General features: G+C 49.9%; 1 protein-coding gene across 1 annotated transcript; it reads right to left on the bottom strand.

Annotated features, from left to right (window-relative positions):
• Positions 1–3,606: 3,606 nt before the first annotated feature.
• ST3GAL2 (ST3 beta-galactoside alpha-2,3-sialyltransferase 2) lies at positions 3,607–19,689 on the bottom strand. Its single transcript, XM_063141534.1, has 6 exons — positions 19,119–19,689; positions 16,859–17,052; positions 15,052–15,231; positions 12,395–12,440; positions 5,446–5,565; positions 3,607–5,135 (listed from the first exon to the last, which is right to left on the bottom strand). The coding sequence occupies exons 1-6, from the start codon at positions 19,446–19,448 to the stop codon at positions 4,962–4,964; spliced, it is 1,044 nt and encodes a 347-aa protein (XP_062997604.1). The 5' UTR covers positions 19,449–19,689; the 3' UTR covers positions 3,607–4,961.
• Between the last annotated feature and the right edge of the window lie 2,001 nt (positions 19,690–21,690).

The raw sequence follows: 21,690 nt of genomic DNA, 5'->3' as shown, positions 1-21,690 counted from the left end.
TGCTTAGGAAACAGTGCTTATATTTGGCTGGGAGCTCTTCCACAATGCTGGACAGCCCATCTCCAGATCTGTACCCTTCTTGATGGGGCATGATGGGGGCCAGGTCTCTCACAGGTGGAGCCCAAGGACAGCCATTTTGCCAGTCTGAGAAACCATACTGGGGCTTGCTAACTTTCACTGGGTAGGCATCCTGCAGTTCTTAAGCCACTGTCAAAATTCCATTCAAGGAAGACTTGCTTGCTTTTGATCTACACATGCCCTGTAACCAGCAAAATGGCCAACTGGGAATTGGATCACAATAACTGTGGAGCCAGGAGTCACAGGTGTGGGGTTGCTGGTGGCACTAGAGCCCCTTGCAAACCTGATACCAGGGACACATTTCCACCCTGTCCTATGCATACGCCAACCCTGCTTCCAGAGCGCAGCACACTTTCAGGAAGGAAGGGGAGCTCAAAGAGATGCAAGCCTATTGCAGCAAATGGCAAAGCCACAATCGGCTGGAAATTGCTGCAGTAAGAAATGGAGGCGAAGCAAACCCAAGTGCCACCCACTAGGCCATCAAAAATGCCTAGAAGAAGCATCTAAAACTATCACTGTAAGATCAGAACATTCATTCAGCCACTAGACAGAAGGGAAAAAGGCCCACAGCTCCCTGTATGCCCCAGCTGGGAGTTCTAGGCCTTCTACTTTTGTCTAACCATGCATTTGATTTTGCCTTTACACAATCTCTGTGTTCATTTTACCAGTCAGAGGCTGGTTCCCCTGTCTCAATGTCAGGTGCACACCCTTCCCCAGACAACTTTCCTCTTGACAGGTGGGACAGTGGGCAGGTGGAGAAAGCAAATGGTATAAAAGGATCCAACTCAGATCCTGCCCAATTTTTGTGCTCCCTCCTGGCAGGTCATTTTTTCCTCTGTGCTGGATGGAGCAAACTCTCACTGTTCCATCTTGCCTCTGCACACAAGCATACCCAAGTAAGTTATCTGAACATGGGCACCCATTGCTACCTTCCTGCTTCTACTGACTGCTGCATGATCCTGCAGGCATTACGTGACTGGTCTCCAAGCCATGCAACAGGGGGAATTGCAACCTATTTCATAGAATAGTAAGAGTTAGAAAGGGCCTCTAAGGCCATCCAGTCCAACCCCGTTCCATGCAGGAGTCTACCTTAAAGTATCCCTGACAGATGGCTGTCCAGCTGACTCTTGGAAGGCCTCAAGTATGGGAGAGCCCATGACCTCCCTAGGTCATTGGTTTCATGGTTGTACTGCTCTAACAGTCAGGAAGATTTTCCTGATGTCCAGCCGGAATCTGGCTTCCTGTCACTTACAGAAGAGAGTGGGCAGTGAAGGGATGGAGATTTCCAGCTCCAGGGGCAGAGTGACCAGGTTCACACAAGCCCTGCATCCCACCATGCCTTATTTAAGCCATGGTGGATTGTGGCATGATGCATGCCGGGCAACTTTTGAATATTCACCTGAATCCAGTGAGGAAGGGTTGTTGGTATGGTTAACAAACTACCTAGAACACCCATGGGTTGTTTTAGGGTTGTGAGTGGTTTGTTATCCACACCAACAACTCACCCTCTGTGGTTTTGGAAGATACAACAAGCTGAGATTGCAGCTTCAATATTCAAAATGGCTGCTTTATTCATGGAACAACTTGATTGTTCAAACCGGCCCGGTGAGAAACGTGAGCTGTTCAGGAAGCTGTTCATCAATAAAGTTGTTTACAGCATCCTGAGATGACTTTCTTTTTGTGTTCAACTTGGACCCTTGCCCGCTTTGTACCGCTGCGCAGGAGGCCCAGGGCCTGACCGATGGGGAAAGGCTGCCTTCTGCTATTCACTCTGTGACTGTCCCATCGCGTTCCCCATGTTGAAGCTATGCCCGGCTGGAGAGTCTTGCCAGGAGCATCTCCTGTGACCTCCCAGCAACCTGACTGGTAATCCTGAACGCCATCAGCAGAGAAACCTTCTCCATCCAACCCCACCTTAACGGTCAAGCAGACTCTTTCCTACAGAAATTACACTTCCCCCCCCTCCCTGCCCAATACACTCAGAACAGCAGCAGAATGGAAACTGAGGAAGGAGCGGGGTCATCTGCATAGCAAATAACACCCAAGTTCAATGCAGCGTGTGAAGGGAGTTCAATGTAGCTGACAGTGCGAGTCAAGGCACTCATTGATGCTCAAGGTTGATCTGCCCCTGCCCCTGCCCCCCACCCCACCCCATGTCCAGGCATTTGGAAAAAAGTACTGCAGAAAGACAAGCAAAATGCCCACCTGCCTGCTCAGCTGCTTTGCAGGAAGGAGGGTCCCAAGTGCAGCAAAATGCCGTTCCAGAGAGACCTGCTCCTTTCTGACCGGCTCTAAGAGGGGCCGCAATCCTGCAGAGCAAGTCTGGCGTTTCAGTCTAGCATTTCTCTACACAGCTTTGTGGGATCCATTTCAGCTGATGGCAGGAGGCCCATGAGCCTCGTCACATTTCGAGGAGGATGTTTGTGGTTTAAATAAAGAAAACTACTCTCTGGGCTTTGTGCCCCTCTCCCCATACACCACATGCTTTAGAGGCCTGTAAACTAGACAGAGGGTTTCGCTTGACTGCAAACTCTTACATTTCAGCACTGCCAAAGAGACCTCAGTGCAGAGGGAGAACCCACACTCTCCACAAAGGGTTTTAAGTCACTATGGCCTCTGGACACCCTTGTGGAACACACACACCCTCACTCCATTCTAAACATTTCAACTATTTCATTTCAAAAAGGGAATACTTATTCAATACTGCTTGGCATGACCGCACTTCTGGAAAAGAAAAGAGGCTGCAACCCAGCCTGGCCTTACTGTGTTTCTACAAGACCCTCCCCTCCGCAGCAACAGGGAAGCCGGCCGCTTTGCTCTCTCCCTTCCTCCAGGCCCCAGTAAAAGAGCTCTCGCTCAGCTTCATCACCCCCCTCCCCAACGGGGTCCCAATGAACTCAAAACCAAAGTCAGTGCAAAAGTGCAAATGGACCAAAATGAAATTGCAGAAGATCAGTTCAAGTGAGAGTCTCTACTGCAGCCTCCCCCAACTTGTGTGTTGGACGGCAACTCCCGGCATCCACCAGCCGCTGCCAGCGTGGCCATTGGCTCAGCTGGCTGGGAATTGTGGAGCCCAGCATGTCTGGAGGGCATCAAGTTGGGGAAGGCTGCCCCACAGGCTCCCTCAGGTGGCAAAAGACTGATGAAAGTGGGCAGTTCTAGTGGTTATAAGACTTCAGTACTATAAAATGTGAATGCATGTATGGATCAAATCCCAGAAGCCTTCAAGATTAGGAAAGGTTTTGGGACCTCAAGATTCTGCATCTGTGGGCCTTAAGAAGCCTCTTCATTTGCCAAAAGATTGCAAAATAACTTAATATCCATTTCTTTTATAGAGGAAACAAGTGAGGAATCCCTGTTGTCCGAGTGGCATTGCTAACCACACCAAACTCCTGCTACCATACAGGAATCCGGGAGAATCCCAAGCCAATAGAATCACAGAATCATAGAATAGCAGAGTTGGAAGGGGCCTACAAGGCCATCGAGTCCAACCCCCTGCTCAATGCAGGAATACTTAGAAAGGAAAGTGAATGAATAAATTTCCTCCGAATCAGGCTGCTCCACATCTGATTTTCAGCAGCCACGGTGATTGCCCCCTTCCGCGACAAGAACTCAAAGCCAGAAAGAATGGATCAGCTCCCCACCCCCCACAATGTAGCCTTGGCCTCCCACCTTCAACATCACCTCTCAGCTACAGACAGCAGAGGCGTGGCTCTGCACCGTTCCACTGGGGAGGGGTTTGGGGTGGGGCAATATCCGAAGGCAACCTGCCGCCCTCCGCTCAGGTTGGAGATCCCCCCTCCTGGCAGCCCTCCCTTCGACAGAACAATGTGAGTAAAGGCGCAGGGCAGAACAGTGGAGGTAGAATAGGGACACGCATACCCTGCTTTGAATCTGGGCTAACAAGGGATTGTTTGCCACAACTCAGGATGGTTTTGTTGTGGGCAGGAATAAGAGGGAAGAGAGAAGAGAGAAGGGCTGAAGTCACAGGTTCAGAAAAGCTGGGCGCCTTTGGCGTGGCCTCTTCCTGCTAGCTCTTAGAACAAGAGGGGAACGCCCACCCTTCACTCTTTAGCACAGCCAGCATTGCCACGGGCCAGCTGCTGGCATCCAGACGTCCCTCCCTCCCCCCGCCCCCCACCCAAAGATCCAGACAGAGTCCGCGTGTTGCAGGAGTCCTCAACAGGCTCCGCTCAGTGCGCAAGGCCTCCCCTCCGAAGGCCTGCAAGTGGAATCCTCTGGAGTCTACATGATTGTAACAAGAAATATAATCCTGCCACTCCACATTTTAAACCTGATTGGACAAAAGGAGCTTCCTTGGGCGAAAGCAGGAAGCAATTATCAAAGAAAAGTTGATTGTTGTTTTGAAAAAAAGAGTCTATCAAGATTCAAGCACTTCCTCTAGCAGTCCTAGCTGGAGCTTTAAAGGAGCTCTCCCCAAAGCGCCTCATTCTTAGTACTAAGCCAGGGCTCAGGCTTGCTGGCAGACCAAGAATGGCAGCTGTTGGAGAACTGGGGAAAGAACAGAAGACCCTGGGCCAGCAGCTGCTGGTCTTTGGCTCCCCTTTGGGTCTGGCTGGCTGTTCTGACCGCTCCTGCTTCTCTCATTCGGAGAAAGAAAAGGTGCAGCATGTGGGCTTTCCCCACCAGACAGGGCCACAGCTGGATCGCTGGACACTCACAACATGAGTACATTTGTTTCATTTCTAAATCCTCTTGATGCAGGGACCTGCACCCCTCCCTTTGAAGAAGAGCTTTCTGCTGAATTGCTTTCAAAATCAGTGCATCCCATTTGTCCATTGAGGTGCAGAAAAAATCAAGCCCTCAGACCATCCCCTATGGGAAGCAAAGCCCCGGAAGGCTGGAAAATGGAGCTGGAAGGGTCAGTTGCCACGATAAACATCAATCTTGCTCGTTTTCTCCAGCATGTCAATGATGTGGGCTTCAAAATCGGCGTCGTGCACCCCAGTTTTCCGGAACTCCCCCGCATAGCGATTGTTCTCCCAGTAATGGTGCCAGTTGCCACGGCTGTCTGCCCCGAAGCCAAAGACATTCACCTGCAGCCAGTGAAAGAGAAAGGAAGGACTGGTCAACGGAGAAACAGTGGCCATTTGAGAGGCCTCATCCGGGATTTCCTGTTGAAACGAAGTCTGTGTCAATGTGATTCGGGGGGGGGCAACACATGGACCCTGCTGCCGCCCCCCCCCCCGACTGCTCCCCATTGTCCCACAAACATGATTTAAAACATCCAGGGGGGAAATGCTGAATTCTAGACATGTAACCTGTGTTTCTTGTACATATTGAGAAAAATTCTCAAGCACAGTGGATTGCAAATTGAGAGGTCTCTCTAGCTATTTCAAAACTGACCTCATCACAAACGTGTAAAGCAAAGAACAGCACCAGCATTCCTGTAGATGGGTAGCGCCCGTGATGCTCTGTCCATCGGTCATGGATGTATTTGAAGAAAGCTGGATTATAGATTTGAACCTGAAGGAGATAAATCAAGGGAGAAGACGTCATAAGTTATGCAAGCCATGGATTCTCAGGCTGGCTTGTGCGTGGTTCAAAAACTGCTCCAGGTACGTAAGAGAGGCCACTGTGGAGAATTTCCCTGTGGGGATTGTTGATGCCATGGTGGCGGCCACCATTTTGAATATTCAAGCTGCAGTGGGGGCCTGGTATAGTTTGTCATTGTATGCGAACCCGGTGAGGGTGGTTTGTTGGGATGCTTGACAAGCAACCTGCAATCCAAAACAGCCCAGGCTTCTGTGTGGTTTGTCAAGCTAACCAGCAACCTACTCTTGCCAGGTTCACTGCAGCTGGAATATTCAAAATGATGGCCACGGCAGCAATGAAAAAGCCCACAGGGAAATTCCCCTATGGTGCCTTCTCCCAATGTACGAACCAGGTCAAACCACATCATGCAAAACATGAAAAGAAGCCACAATGGCCTGGCTTTCTTTATTTTATAAAAAATAAAATAAATTGGAGGAAAAATTGCACAAATTTCAAGGCAGAGCAATAAAACAACAAGCCATCCTAAACAACCCTCATACAAGCCATGGGTTCTCAGGGTGGCTTATTGCAAAAAACAACAACCCACAGCAGGGGATGAAACACCTTTTAAATTGGCCGTACTTAACCATGCTTCATACTGATTTCAAAATCTAGACAATTGGATTCAAACACCCTGATGAGTAACCAAACCAGATCCTAAATAGATAAACATCACTGCAGACTCAAAATTCAGTTGAGATGCATTAAATGTTTTATTTAAGAAAATTAAAGTCTCCAGCAGCCAGCAAGGTGGTTTGGTTACATGAGTAGCTCTGTGATTACGGTGTTAGTACTGAGATAAAATGTAACGTATATTTGAAATTAACTAGTCTGCAAAACAGGCACACCAAAAGTAGCAAGAAAAATAGCTCACTGAACCCCAGCATAGCTGGCTAAATGAAAATGATTTCTTCACAGCGCTTCTCCTGCACTAAAACATACTACGTAACCTAACTTCCTCCTGCACACTACTTACATGTGAAAAGACCATCTAAAGCATCACTTAGCTTCTTTAGGCATGGAAGGGCACAATCCTTTGGCCCCTAGACACTGCGTAGGTGGCCAGAGGGCTGCTGGGTCTCTGGGTTCCCACAAACAGCGCTCCCCCCACCCCTTCACCAAAGGCGCAGTTCTTGGCACGCCGGCTATGTTTCCGCACTCAGAAACAGAGCACGGAGAAGCCAAAAAGCAGGAGACGGCGGAAGCTGCTTTGCGCAGTTTCCTATCGGGTCTCCAGGCTCCTTCGCTTCCCCTTCCCCAAGGTGCACCTAGACAGGTGAAATCACCCATCCAGGCAAGCATGCAAGGCAGCAGGAGCACAGCCGAGACGATCCCCTCCGTGCTGCACCCAACCTACACAGGCTACTCAGCAGCCTCCGATTTCGGAGCCTGGCAACTATTTGGACAGGATTGCACCCATTGAAGGTTAAAACTGGCCCCTAAATAGCTAAGTGTAGAAGCTTAGCTAAGAAAATGGAGTTCCTTAAACATGATATTAAAAAATAGCTTTAAAAGGTCCAAGAACTTAAGGGGTTAATTTTATATGTCAGCGCTAAAAGTGAATTCAGTCCTAAACTTAATCCTTAAACAGGAAGTCTAAACTTCATTCTTAAACTTATATATTTAAGTCACCTAAGGTATTAAGCAAGTTTGGTTCCAAAATAATTCTAAGTCTGGAAATAATTTCAAGTTCAGAAAATATTCAAAGTCCTACCTTCAGAAAAGAATGGGTCAAAATTAGATCAATGTCAAAGTTCAAAAAGTTTTATCTAAGTTTAAGTGCCAGAGTGGCCCATAGTTACCCAGATCCCAAGGTCTGAAGGTCCAGTGAAGGTCAGAAGCGAAGAAGTGCAAGAGAAGCTGAGAGCAAGGAAAAGACATGACAGGGAAGGTTCCTCTCAGCCTGCTGTGTGAACTTTGAGCCCCTTTTTCTGGTCTGAGGCGACGGCTGCTACAATGGTGGTGGGATCAACCCTCCATCCATCATGTCTGTTATGTGCCCATTTCCCCTCTGTTTACTTCCCAACCTTTAAATTTGCACAAATAGTCTCAACAGTTGTTGTTGGGGTTTTTTTTTTTTAAAAAAAAAACAGCCAAAAAACCTAGGAGGGTAACTGAATTATCTTCCCAACCTGTGCAGGTTCTAAGTCACTCTCCGCCAAGTCTGAATTTGAGTTGTCCTGGAAGGCCACAGGACAGGGAGAGGCATGGCAAGAGCTTGGGGCTGTCTATGCGCAAAGAAAGCCCCGGGGTGGGCATGCCGTGGACCTGCATAGATTATAGGCCTCAGCAGCCACCGAGCACCCGCCTCGGGGCTTTCCTTTGTAACTGTGAAGGAAAAACGTCGGGGGCTTACCAGGACTTCTTTCTCCCAAGTGAGGCGAGTGTGACGCATCTGCCATCTAGCCTCACTCCGGAGTTGCAGCGGAGACGTGGCTGGGCGGATGCCAATCCCTGATTGGCATCGTCTGCCCAGGCGGTGAGCCCAGTCACCAGGACTCCCGCGCTTTTGCTGCAGCATCGGGATTAGTCGCCGCCACCCCAAAGCAGCAAGGGGTGTGTGTTTACTTTTCACGGTGGCAACCAGCTGCCATCTTGGCAACCCCCATGGCCCAGTGCAGATGCCAACTGCAAGCACCAGAGCAAGGTATTTCCTTCAGTAGGTATTTGACCCTGCCTTGAAGCTCCTGTCTTCACCCAGCCTCTTATTGGCAGCTGCGAGGTCATGATCCAAACAACCTTTGTTGTTCTTTCTGAGTACAGCACAATAAACCGCACAGTATTTTTTCCGAGACTGGCTTTTATCCAACCTTCACAGCTTTGAGATTAGAGATGTGATAAGGCCACAATGTCAAAGGTACAGAGGTCTGGGGTTTTCTTGCTCACGCATCTGGGCTTTTGTGTGGATTCTCTTGTGGCTCCTGTCAAGACTCTTTAATAGGGCCATCTGCCTATTCAAGGACCAGGTGAGCAGTTTGCAGCTTCTTCAGAACACGGTCAGCAATATTATTTAGTCCTTTCAGTAGTGGATTGATACGACTCCCTCTCCCTGGGCAGGGGATGCTTCCTTCCACCTGCTTGGAGAGGACAGGTGGCTGCTTTGGCCCATTTTACCCACCACCACCACCCTCGGCTTCCCTCTCAAGGTTAAGAACTTAACAGAGAAACCACAGAGGGCGAGAGAATATTATTCTGGAGAGATAGAGCAGGTTAGGGAAGGAAGATGCTCCAGCCCTCCACAGCAGATGCAGAAGTAGAGAAGGGCAGCAGTGGAAGCAGGAGGATGTGGGTGGTGACGGCTAGGGCTGCTGTGAGACCACCTGTGCCATAAGAGGAAGCGATGGTAAGTGGTCCAGTCTTCTGTTAACAAGGCCTGGAGAACAACTGCAGAGAAGGTAGGGCAAATACAAACACATATTTCCTGCCTCTCATCTGTTCCGGCTCTAAGCTGGTCTCATCCATTTCGATGGGACTTGCAGATGCTCAGGAAGTCCTCCTCCTCCCTAGGACGTCACACGCCGCGTGTAGACTGACGGGGAGGATCTCGTGATCACCATATTGCTAGATCCTCCCCCTCCCGTCCCTAGGTCTAGACATGCCCCTAGTGTTTTATTGTACTGATTTTGTTTTTCATTTGTAAGCCACCTCACCAACCATTTTGGCTGCAAGGCCAGCATAGAAATGTTCCAAGCAACTCCATAAAACCATCTTAAAGTCTTAGGGGATTTGGGCCAGGTGGTGACAGGCATTTTCTCTGGCCCTTCCCTCCCCTGGCAACTTGGTCATCAGTGCCTACCACTGATGGCCTGAATGCCTCTGTTCGGCCGTGGAGATCACATGCCTTAACACCCCACGGCAGCCCCTCACATGCCAAGAAAGCCCACGGCTTCCTTGAGCCAAGCACAACAAGTGCCTTCTGCAGCCACCTGCCCCCAAAGGCTAACTCATGCTCTTGTTGGCCAACAACAATTCTTCTCACAGCCACAAACACCGTACAAACCATGGATGGGGTTGGCCCAAGCAAAAGAGGGGTTCCTCCCCCGCCCGGCCTTTTCTCTCCAAGTCGGCAGGCGGGCCACTAAGATTCAGGCCTCCATGCCCTGATTGGCCAAAATCCTCAAACAGGACAGGCCCATTTGTGTAGTGCAAACACAAAGCTATTTTGCAAGCCATACACTGGCAGAGCTCACTTACAAGCAAAGCAAACACAACAAGGGGGCATCTCAGTCCCAGTGACAAAATATTGGGGCAATAAGAAGTTAAGCAGACATGTGAGTTTAGCAACGGGGCAAGGAAGGCAGGGCAGTCAACCCTTCCCCCTTCTGATAGTAAATAACATAACTTTTCTGGTAAACAAACCCAACAACAATAACAACATAGAAACAGCTATGAAAGTCAAAAGCCTGCAGAGGTGGGGGGGCACTATCCACTGAGTTCCTCATGTGTGTCGTCTGCCTCCTAAGCATACGTCATTGGAATGTGCTCAGTAAAACAAGCTCCTTGCCTCCAGAAATGAGTCTGATCCCTTGAAGCTAAGGTTGCTGACCTGGAGAAGCTGTGTGAAGTTTGTGGAGAACTTCAGGGATGTGATAGTGGCATCCCAACCCCTGGGTGAGAGCTCTTCTGCTGTCACAGAGATCGAGGGTCTTAGGGAAGGAGGCCGTTTCTCTAAGGAACAGAGAAATCATCCCATTAAAAGAGACCCATTTGTTGGGGGATAAACAGTTATGCCTTGGGGTGGGGGATGGGGCTCATGGTTGGAAGAGCTGATCATCAGAGACACAGGGTCTGTAATGAGTCTGTAGGCGGCATGATAAATTGTCTGCCTGGTGTGAGGTTTTCTGCTATCCCACATCCACTAGATAGTCTGGTAGATCATGCTGGGGTGGAGCCAGTGGCCATAGTGCAGGTTGACACCCATGATGCAGGGAAATGTCATCATGAGTTCCAGAAAGTCAAGTTTGGTTTGCTAGGTAGAAGTTTGAAAGCCATGACCTCCAAGGTGGCTTCTTCTGAGATGCTACCAGCTCCATGAAGGGGGGCAGCTAGACAGGAGAAGCTGAGGGATCTCAATGCATAGATGAAATGGTGATGTAGGAAGGAGGGGACTCAGATTTGTTAAGAACCTGCCCATGTACACCAGTTGCTGGGGAAGACGGGTGGGAGGGTGCCACTGACTCTTGCCCTGCTTGTGGGCTTCCCTTGGCCTGCTGGTTGGCCAGTGGGTGAACTGAATGGTGGACTTGATGGACCCTAATGAGCTGTAGAAGCCAAATCCAAAAGACACCTGTGATTTTAAAGGTTTTTCAGGATTTTTTAAAAATTGTCTTAATGTTGTCTTATAGCATTTGGTTCTGCTTGATAAAGAGCAATCTTGAAACACATCAAGAGGAATATATTGGGGCAGCGGTCTTGTTTTTTCAGAACGTTCTGGGAGAAGCTGCCGTTGTAAACCAGAAGGGCACCAAACTGCATGTTTGATGCTTTAGCATCAAACAGGTGGCTGAGCACTTTGAAACTGATGCATGATTCATTCATTTATTTAAACCATTTGCATTAAAACATTTGTATCCAGAGGGGACCTGGTCCGCTCTGGATACAGACTCTATAGGAAGGACGTGGAAAGGCGATGTGCTGTACGTGAAACGGGGCTTTAGTGCCTCGCAGAACAGAAACACTAAAGGGGCCAGACTCCTTCACAGGAATCCTGGGGGTGATAACATCAGGCTGCAAAAGTAATTTAGCACTGCAGACATGTTATTGTCCCCCAAAATACTCAGGGTGATGGAGAACAAAGTTTGGAAAGCAACCAAAGGGGCAGGAGTTGCAAGCAATGGGTGCAAATCACACAGACTGGATAAATGCGCAGTCCGGCCATGATGAAGAGGTATTTCTAGACTACTGACTGATACCATGGATGCTAGTGGTCTGAGGGCAAAACACACTGTTCCTTCACTCCTGCTGTGTCCACCCTAAAGAAGCTATATGGAGCTACTTTCCTTCAACGCAGCCGAGGGCTTCCCTCGCTCGCTCACACCCGTCGATGGTGAACAACATCGGTTTCTTCCCCTCAGGCCTCAACACCACCTCCTTCCTCCTTCCCTCACAATTTAAAACCCAGCTTTTCCTGAGGCCACTTCTTTTCCTCCACCGCCACCACCTCAAAGCGTTTGTTCCCACCTCCCCCACCATCCACCAAGAGCAGCCTCAACTGGCAAAGCCCAAGGCCCTCCCTCCGCCCCTGCCTTTGGGCTTTTCTCCTTGGGCACCAGTGCAGCGTGGAGCTATGTGGGAGCTGTACCTCCCTGACCGCCTCAGGCTCCTGCCACACAGGACCAACTGCAAGGATGTAAATGTTGTTGAGCCAACTGGAAACAGCGACAACAGCGCTATCAAATTTAATTCATTTGCCAGTGTAAAATTGCCAAGGAAGTCCAACACAGTCACATTTGCCTTCAAAGACGAAACTTCTAAAACGAATAAATAAATAAATAAATGAGGGACTGGTAAGAAGGAAGTTGAAAGGGAATGTCAAGAGAGTCGAATTTCCCCAGGCATAAAATTCAAGTCAATGTCTCTCAGATTCCCCTTTTGCAATGGGTTGGTGCTGGATTCAAAAGACGGCTGTTGGGTGTTCCTCTCCATTTGTGGTGACCCTTCCTCCGCCTGTCCAGTAGCCCAAAGCTGCTTAGGACTTCCCAACCTCCCTTCCAGGTACCCTTAACCATAACTCAAGGAAGCAATGAAAGGTCACCCTTACCTTCTCTTTGTCCACCCGAAGGAAGGGCTTCACAGGAGCATATGTGCTAGAAGAAGCAGAGGAGAGAGGATGAGACTGAGAGGCTACTCTCCCATGGGACGTACTTCAGTGGAGGACCAAGGGGCACAGAAGGCCTTCCAAACATCCCCCCCCACACACACACCCCAAATTTCTCTGCTATTCAAATCAAGAGGGGGCTGGGATGCTACAAGGATTCACACATAGAAAGGGGGGCATCTAGACCACTCCACCATTGAACTGAGCAATGTTGCAGTTTTCTGTATAGTGCAGGGGAAATGATTCACTTCCACCCTTTCCTCCCAAATGACAGGGAAAAACCAATCAAAGCCTAGAATGGATATCAAGGATCCTCAAATCCTGCTGGAAAATTGTTTGGCATTAAATGTACTGTGCTTCCTCCAGAATCCAAGTCTCAAAATAATTGGGCCCGTTCAGGCAACACCATTAACCCTGTTGGTTAATGGTTTTTTGTGAAGCACCAGGGTTTAAGGTGTCAAGTGCAATGTGTTGTCCTTCACCAGGCACACCTGCTAACTACATTGTGGGCAGCTTCACAAACCCTGTTCTGTTGCAGGGTTAGTGCACTAACAGGCTTAAGGTGTCTTATGTGATGCAGCTGTGGTTAAGGGGCTGAAATCATAGAACTAACAGTATAGAGAGGTCTAAATAGCCTAGGCCACTCTAGCTAGCAAGCTTGCTCACTGCCCTTCGTAGCTCCAGTTCTAATACAGCTAAGGCAGCCACCATTTTGCATAATCGGCCCTGTTTTTCGAACGATACATGCAGTTTAAAGGGCTGTGTACTGAATCCAGCCCTTTTTTACTTCCTCCCTTTAGGCATGTCTCCAATAGAACCCTGTCCAGAATCCAGCCCCGGTGATCTGAAATTACCTCCAGACCAGGCAGACACTCCCAAAATGGTGGCAAGCTTGGGACAGTGCTGCGGAGCCTTCCATGTAAACAAATCACTGGCGTAACTCCTGGCCGGTGAGAGGGTGGGGATCAATATTCCTGAATGGTGACCAGCGTTACAGCCACAGGACACGGTGATCACAAGCATCAAGAGCTGTGTTACAGCAGTAATGGCTGCTGACTTCAGAAACTGAATTAAAATGGCAGGTGCAAGGGCTGATGGGATACGGGGCAGAGCATTTGGAGGACTCAGGCTCTCATCTAACAGGTTTGTGGTTAGTGTGTGGTTAAGGAAATCAGGACGCGGACAGGGTTTACGATGTCGTGTGTGACCATACGACTTCAGTGTAATCTGAACGGGCCCATTGTTTTGCCCTGACTAAGAGTATCCAGGTGATCAGTCTATGGAAGATGAGGACAGGGTGCACAGCAGGCAGTGGCCAAGAGCAGCAGCAAAGGAGCAGGGCAAGGCCTGCAGCCCCACGGCAAACCTCTGATGTGGGGTAGGGGGCTGGGGCAAGAATAAAGGGGGGCTCCCAGTGGTGCAGAGGAAGGAAGGAAGCGACAGGGTTGCAACTGGTCAGAGGAAAGACAGCTGGCCGGCAGCCTCTTGGGTCTTGAACAGGAGCAGAAGTGGAGAAATGCTTTCCGCCCGAGGGCCAAATTCAATTTGGGAGAAGCCCTTGGGGGCAAATTTCAGTGGTGGGCAGGGCTGGAGTCAAAAGGGGCGGAGCCAAAACCACCAGCTGATTTTTGCTTCAAGCTCTTCCTGCCAGCAATGAACCATTCAGAGAGGCACAAGAGTTGGGAATCGGGGAAGGGAGGGTGGCAGAACGGGGTGTGGCCATCTGGGGAATCCTGAAGGACTGGATTGGGACTCCAGGGGATCTGGAATTGGTCCATGGGCCTGAGGCTCAGCAGCCCTGATCCGAAGGAACAAAAAAGGGGATCTGAAACAAATTTGCCTTCGCTACTCCTCCATCCCTCATTGGGCAGCCAGAAGAACAGGCCCTGGGAGTCCTGTGCAGGGCCAGGTGGAAATCCACGGCCACGGAATCGGACACGTTTCCCCATGGAGGTCTCACGTAAGAGTTCATCCATGAGCTCAGGAGTGGCCACAACCAGCCGAGAGATGCTCTGGCTGCTCATCATCATTGGCGGCCAGAAGTGCATTTTGCCTCAGGAACACACCGTCTCTCGGTCTCTCCCTCCCTCTCCCACTTGGGCCCAGATAGCGGATCTGTGGCACTGCAGCCATTCACATCTCTTCTTGATTTTATATTTAACAAGAATGGAATGAGCCTTCCTTCTCCCATGAAGACCTTTTGTGCTTTTCTTCATGGCCAAACTGCAGGAAAGTGTGTAACTGAGCACAGAGCAGAACTTGGCAGGGTTGGCTGGCGCCACCAGCTGCCCAAGGCCGAGCAAGCTCAAAGAGCCTCCCTACGGAAAGGTTCAGAAAGGGCGGGAGACGAAGGAGCAGGAGCAGAACAAACCACGGAAAGTCTGCCGGACAAAGTGCCTGGTGGCCACTGCCCGTTTCTGCTTTCTTAGATGGATGTTTCATTTACTTATTTAATTCATGTAATTCACCCAAAAACGGTGCTCAAGTTGGCTAGACCAAAAATAACGCAAAAACGTAATTAAAGCAACCATAAAAACAAATAAATTAGAAGTACAATTAAAAACACCAGAATAAAAGGAATGAAGAGAGGGTGTGCATACAACCGGATCTGGCCCGTTGACAGGGCGCTTGCAATCCATAGCAGGTCCAGAGCTTTGAAGGGCACGAGGACAAAGCTGACGTTGGCCGGAAGGTTCTTGGCACTTTCTGGGTACATGAAGTGGTGGGTTGTCCTGCTCCCAACATCTGCCTCAAAGCCCACGGTGGGCGCCTGGTTGATTCTGCAGGGAAAGACGGAAGGGGGGAGGAAGAGCTGTTGGCCATCTCCCTCCCCAGCATAAGAGCCACAGAACTCCCCACCATGCCACCCTTCAAGGGAAGCCCCCCATGCCTGTACAGGTCCCCCAGGAGACATTCGCTCCGACTCTGTGTGCCCCAGGGCTGGGAACGCGTGGCCCTCCCAGACGCGGCTGGACTGCAGTCCCCGTCTGCCCCAGCCAGCACAGCCAATGGTGAGGCCGGCACTCGCAACCACATTCCCCCATCCGTGCTCTGTGCTGGGTTCCTCCTGTACCCATGCTGCCCCAGGGGCAGCCCTGTATCTGGCTGATCATAGTCCAGGTGAGAAGGCACCGGCCAAAAAGTACTCTCACAGGGAAACATGCCGCTGGCACTTATGAGCAGGACTCAGGGTCAGGGGCTTCCACCCCGGGTGTTGCACCCAAGGGATAAAACCAGCTCAACTCGGATCTCCTTTTCAATTTTGCACACAGCACCAAAGAGAAGGAACAAACATTACACAGGTCATGTTTGCAGCCCAAACTTCCTTTCCCTCTCCCTCCTCCTCCTCCTCCTCCTCCTCCCTTTCTTTCTCATTCCCAGTCCCTCTCCTGCTACCCATGAATGCACAGGGAAAGGCATATAAATCTATTCCCTCCCCCATAAACTGAAGCCCACCTGCACATCTGGCTCTCAGAACCTTTCTTTCTCCTTATTAGGAAGGATCCTCTCTCCTGCTAAAACAGTGGCATGCCTGATTCCTCTTTCTTCCCCTTCACTCCCAGACACTGAACCAATTGGCGGGCAAGCTGGTCCACATTTTGCAAGCCGCCAGAGAACACTGTTCATTGGGCAGATTAAATATAATAACTAAATAAATGTAACCACCTTTATTTCTGTGTCAATAAAAGTGCACTCAAGTTATTCTAATCTCTGGCTCCTGTCTTTAGGGTGGATTCCTGCATTGAGCAGGGGGTTGGACTCGATGGCCTTGTAGGCCCCTTCCAACTCTGCTATTCTATAATTCTATGATTCTATGTCCAAGTCTCCATTTTAGAGGAGTCCAGGCGTTATGCTTTCTGTTCATCCCCCACTAAGATCGACAAATCCCTGCTGATGTGCAAGTTTTGGTCCAATTGGGTTGAAGTTCATGAGCATTTCACTTTCCTGTCTGGTTCCAATTAAGATGCTAAGAATACAAATTGGTAAATTGGTTCAGCCACTTTGTGCCCATTCTAAACTGGTCCAGAACATTTGCTGACAAATTCATGTCATGCCACACTTGTCAGATTGCAACGCAATGCTTGTACCATGGACACAATACTGAAGGTTTAACTTGAGCAGCTTTCAGGCAGTAGCCAGCAATCAGGAAGTGCAAACGCAGACAGCTGGGGGCCGATGGAAGACACCCACCTGCCCACAGACAGTCCCATGGCAGTGGAAGAGGAGCTGGGAGTCCATCCCCTTCATTGCAGGGACAGAAATCTCACCCTGAAAGAAAGGGCGAGGAGTGCTTCGGTCCCCCATCACCCACTCATGCCGCTGCCTTCACCAGGCAGGCAGGCCGGCAGCTGCCCTTCACTGCCAGCACCATCCTGGTGCCAAGACCCCTCCTTCCCCAGCGCTCACCTCATGACGAAGTCATGCCCGTTGATTTCTTGGCCGTAGCCAGAGCCTTGCAGGTTGCCTGAGTTGCCCACCACAGCACAGCGCCGGCACAGCTGGGCAGCCCGGGAGCTGTAGGGATTCTCTCCCGGGACAATCTGGAAGAGCTTGCTCAGGACCTCCTGGAGGTTGTGGGACTTGAACTGGGGCTGCAGCATCTGTCGAAAAGGGGTGAGTCAGGCAGGCAGGCAGGAGGGAGGGGGAGGGGGGCTGAGCTCCAATCACAGCCAGCTTTTTGTGGCCACCAGCCAGCCTTCCCCATCCTGTTGTCCTCCTGACTGCGACTGGCTGGGGATGCTGGGAGTTGTAGTCAAACACATCTAGAGGGCACCAGGTTGGGGAAGGCTGGAATAACCATTTGAAACATTGGGGGGTGGGAGGTTTGAGAGATTTGAAAAGAAAAGCAGCAAAATTACATCTCTCTATGCCAGAGTTGCTTTGAAACCAGTTTCTGCCCACAGCTGCCCCTCCAAGAGCCCTGGGAGCCAAGCCCTTGGGGAGTGGGGGTGGGGTGAGCAGAGATGCTTTTGCTAGGGATCCCTGTATGGCAGACTGTCCATCCTGGTGCCCTCCAGATGTGTTGGGCTACAACTGGCTGGGGGATACAGGACACTGTAGTCCAACACTTCTGGAGAGCACCGGGTTGGGGAAGGTGGCTGTACAGGAGTGTAAGAGCATCATCACATGGGGGGAAATCACGTTTCCTTACCGTCACTTCTCCAACCCCACTTTTGTCCCTCATTACTTCCTCTTTCTTCCTGGAGGGGAAAGAGGAAGTAAACAAAGCCCATGTGGCCCATTCAGGAGCTGTTTTCATCTTGCTGCTTTTTCTGCACACAGCAGGAGATGGCAGCACTTTCTGCAAGCGTGCGATAAAACGCTCATCTGATGAACCTCTAAGATACTATTTGCTTGCTGCAGTGCAATATTATTGGATGAGTCAGCATTACTTGATATTTTTGCAAGGGTTGCCAATGTCATTATTACTATGGCACTGAACTGTTATTTATGATTTAGTTGTTGTCAGATGTTTTCTTTATGAATATGCCATCTGCTGTACTGCTTTCGTTATTTTGACTGAAATGATTCGATGTGCCTGTGATTGCTGGAAGCTGCTCAAGTAGACAAATGTTACATTCAGGTGAAGCCTCTCTGTGCCCAGGGTTCGAGAAGGGTCGCAGCAGCGGGCAGCATAAAGAGCAGTGTCATGCTGGCGTTTTACTCCTGAAGCCATGATACTGCGATGATGTCAGGGAGTTTAAAGTTCAAAACTGTACGGGCCCAGTTTTTCTTTCTTTTCTTTGAAAATCAGGGTTGGCAAACAGGCCATTTTTTATATTATTTAATTGTATTATTATTTTTACTCTACCATATCAGGAACGTAGAAGCTGTTGTGGGGGAGAAGGGAACCGTTAATGGTGTGCTTCACAACTGAAGTGATTCACATGGCCATTGAAAGCCTCCACCCCTGTAAGAATATTAAGTTCAGGGGCTAAAATTACTGAGCTGCACCACTGCCCCCAACCCACATTTTCAGGTTCTCTCTGCAAACAAAAAGGGCAGTTCAGAGCCTCAGAATTATCAATAATTGTTATAGCCCTAGATGTTCCCCTTTCCCTGCCCATTTTTTTCCTTGTGTAGATGCTGCTATATGTCTGTACAATTGTATCTAAAAGCAGATATACACATGTGTGTGCATGTCATATGAACATAAGGACAATTTAGTTTGTTCATAATTTAAATAGTAAAAAATACTTTGCATACAGTTTTTTTTCCCCAGAGAAAAAGTCCATTGAAAGTATCACCGGAACTGTGAGTTAACTTTCTCTGTCTTTGCCCAAGAGGCTGAGTGAGAGTACCCCATGCACACCTTTTTCTAAGGTGGAATGGCAGGATGCAAAAGTTTTAACAAAACAAAAACAAAGTAAGCAAACAAACAGTACCAGTATCAAAGGACAGATTTGGGGGAAGTGCACACTTCCTTACCAAGGATCTCCAAATTCTGCAAAAAGTGGCAATTTTTTTCATAAGGACAGTATATTCAGTATCGTTATGCAAAATAAGCCATTTTATCTAATACACTCTAGACAACAAGTCTCTTCCAGGGTCCAGAAAAACTAGGTTGCAGCCTGGGAATTTCTCGCCCAAGAGCTGCCTGCAAAGCACTCAGAAGAGGACAGAGAATGTGCCAGTCTGGACTGAGAGACAGAGCCCCAGGACTCACCATCCACCACCTCTGGACATCCAGCGGCAAGTCCATGTTCTCTCTGGTCCACACCGGGGAGATGTTCCTGTCATAGCGGCTGTCAAACCACTCAGAGTCGCTCAGATCCACGGTGCATCTGTGGCAAGTGCAGCTCCTCACAAGGAGGCTCCCCTGGCTGAGGCGCTGCATGCCAGCATAGCTCGGCACCAACTTCACCCTGTGGATGCCGTACAGCCCGCTGGCGTCCAGGTAGGCAGTGCTGTGGTGGGAGTAGGTGAAAAGCAGCGACATGATAAAGATGAGCAGAAAAGCTGTGGACAGGAACCAGAAGCGCAAGGAAAACTTCATGGTGGGCGTGAGAGGAAAGGGGCGGGGGGCTCACCACAGCTACGGGAGCTGCGCCTCGGCCTGTGCCTCGGTGGCAATAGAAAGAGAAAAGGGGGCGGACAGGGGACGCCGCTAGCAGACAGTCTGGCTCCTCAAAAGCTTCCACCGCTCCCCACAGGCCTGTGGATGCTGCAGAGACCAACTGAGTTATGGCAGATCAAGGGCAACTGAGGCAAGGTGCGAGGGACAGCACAGCCTGGGGCGGGGCAGCCTTTGGGTTCTTCCTGCATCAACAGCCAAAACAGCAAAACCAGCCCTTTGCACCTCCAGAATGCCGGCTGCAGGGGAAAAGCATGGTGCAGCTCTCACAATCCCCCTTGCCTGGCTCAAGACACCTGGTTTCACAAGTTTCTCCTTTCTGCTGCAAACACAGCTGCCATCTCTGCCCTAGCATCCTTCCTTCTTGGAGGGAGGGGAGTGGGAGTGTTCCAGCACAATGGAGGATGTGGTGTTCCCATCGGCTCCTTGGCACAAGCTTTGGGACTCTGCATCTCAGACAGAGGAAAAGGAAAGAGCCTTTGGCCACATATCAGAGTAACTCCACCCTTGGGGTTAAGAAACCACGGTCCTTCAGCACCTTGCTTGCACTCGGTGAGCTGCTGCCTTTTCCCATCATCGTGCCTTGCCTTCAAGAAGGCCTTCTGCCTGCCGTTGCCTAGGAGACAGCTGCACATCTGTAGCAATGCCTGGGGACAGATGCCGCTTGGGTGGCCCCGGCGCGCGCTCGCTCAGCCTGCTGCCCTTGCCCACTCTCTCTCTCTCTCTCTTTCTGCATACGCAGAGCGCCCACTCAGCCCTGCAACATCCTCTCCAATTTGCTGCCTGCCAGGCATGGAGCTGCAGCGTGGCTCATCTTCCTTGGCTGCTTAAGCTTTTAGATAATCCCTTGGCAATCTTCCCCACTCCACATCTTTGCCCAAAGAAGGATCTGCTGCAACAATTCCTAAAACTGAAGATAGAAAAGAGGCAGTTTAGAATGATACAGGAAAAGCGCAGCGCCATAACCAAACCTGTAGAGCTGTGCTCTGGACAAAGAAAGGGAGGAGGGGGGTAGGGAGGGGCTCTTACTTGGGAACAGTGTGCCTGGCTGCAGAGCTACCCCATGGGCCCCGCCCCAGATGCCAAATTCTGGGTCATGACATTCAGTCAATGTGAGCCTTCACCCTTCCAGCAGCATATGGGAAGCTGGTGTGGAATGGTGCGTCCAGAGATCCTCCCTGCACAACAAAAGGGCAGTCCTGGTTGGAAGCCATACTGTACGCACTGCAAGAAGAGTGTGTTCTCACAAGCTTCAAAAGGCCTCCTTGCATCATGAACAAGGACTTTGTATCCAGATCAAGGGCAAATTGTAGTCAATGCCTCAGATTGTTGATTGGTCTCATAGAAAAAGCTCATGTGGATTTGGGGAGTGTGTGTGTGTGTGTGTGTGTGTGTGTTTACTGGATCACCCTCTGCTGTGTAAGTAGTTGGAGTTTCATAGGTAGTTCTCTGAACAGACACATTCCTCTAATGCAGCTTTCCCCTACTGGGTGTCCTCCAGAAAGGAGGACTGATTGAGTACGTTCTGATTGAGCCTATCAGAACGCAACACTGGGGCATAACGGTTTTCTTAATCTTCACTAAGCAACCACTGTAACCTAACCTCTGCTCTACTGTAAGCTAACTTTTGCACTGGAGCCGAGGCTCTCTGTTTTCATTAGACAAGACAGATACAAGGAGACATCCAAGGAGACATTCTCGCATACGTGACATTTCACCTGCTGTATAATGGCTACTTCATAGCTTCCTTTAGAAAATGGAGGCACCTATGCTAATATTTGGACTACAACTCCCATTGGCATGCTGGTTGAGGATAATGGAAGGTGTAGTCCAACCCATCTTGAGGGCACCAACTTGGGGAAGTCTGTCCTAATCAGTATGCCAAATGCTCTGACACAGGCTTGCACATCTCAAGGAACCCACCAGCTGCACATGGTGCTACACTTGCCATCCTTCCTACTTTCCTGAGCAATCATCTACAAATCTTAAAACTGGCATTTGAATGGATTTGCTTCCAACTTGGTAGATGCAATCCCCACCCTAGCTGGAGGACTATGTTTGGGCCTGCAATTTCTAACTCACTGTGGGAGGTCTCAGTCAGCCCAGGACATGCCTGGGGCCCAATCCCCCTTCCCTCTCCCCAACAGTGCAAACAACAATCCAA

This window comes from Elgaria multicarinata, chromosome 14 (genome assembly GCF_023053635.1).
Source record: "Elgaria multicarinata webbii isolate HBS135686 ecotype San Diego chromosome 14, rElgMul1.1.pri, whole genome shotgun sequence".
In the NCBI taxonomy this organism is placed as follows: domain Eukaryota; kingdom Metazoa; phylum Chordata; class Lepidosauria; order Squamata; family Anguidae; genus Elgaria; species Elgaria multicarinata.
This window is presented reverse-complemented; position numbering and strand designations above follow the sequence as displayed.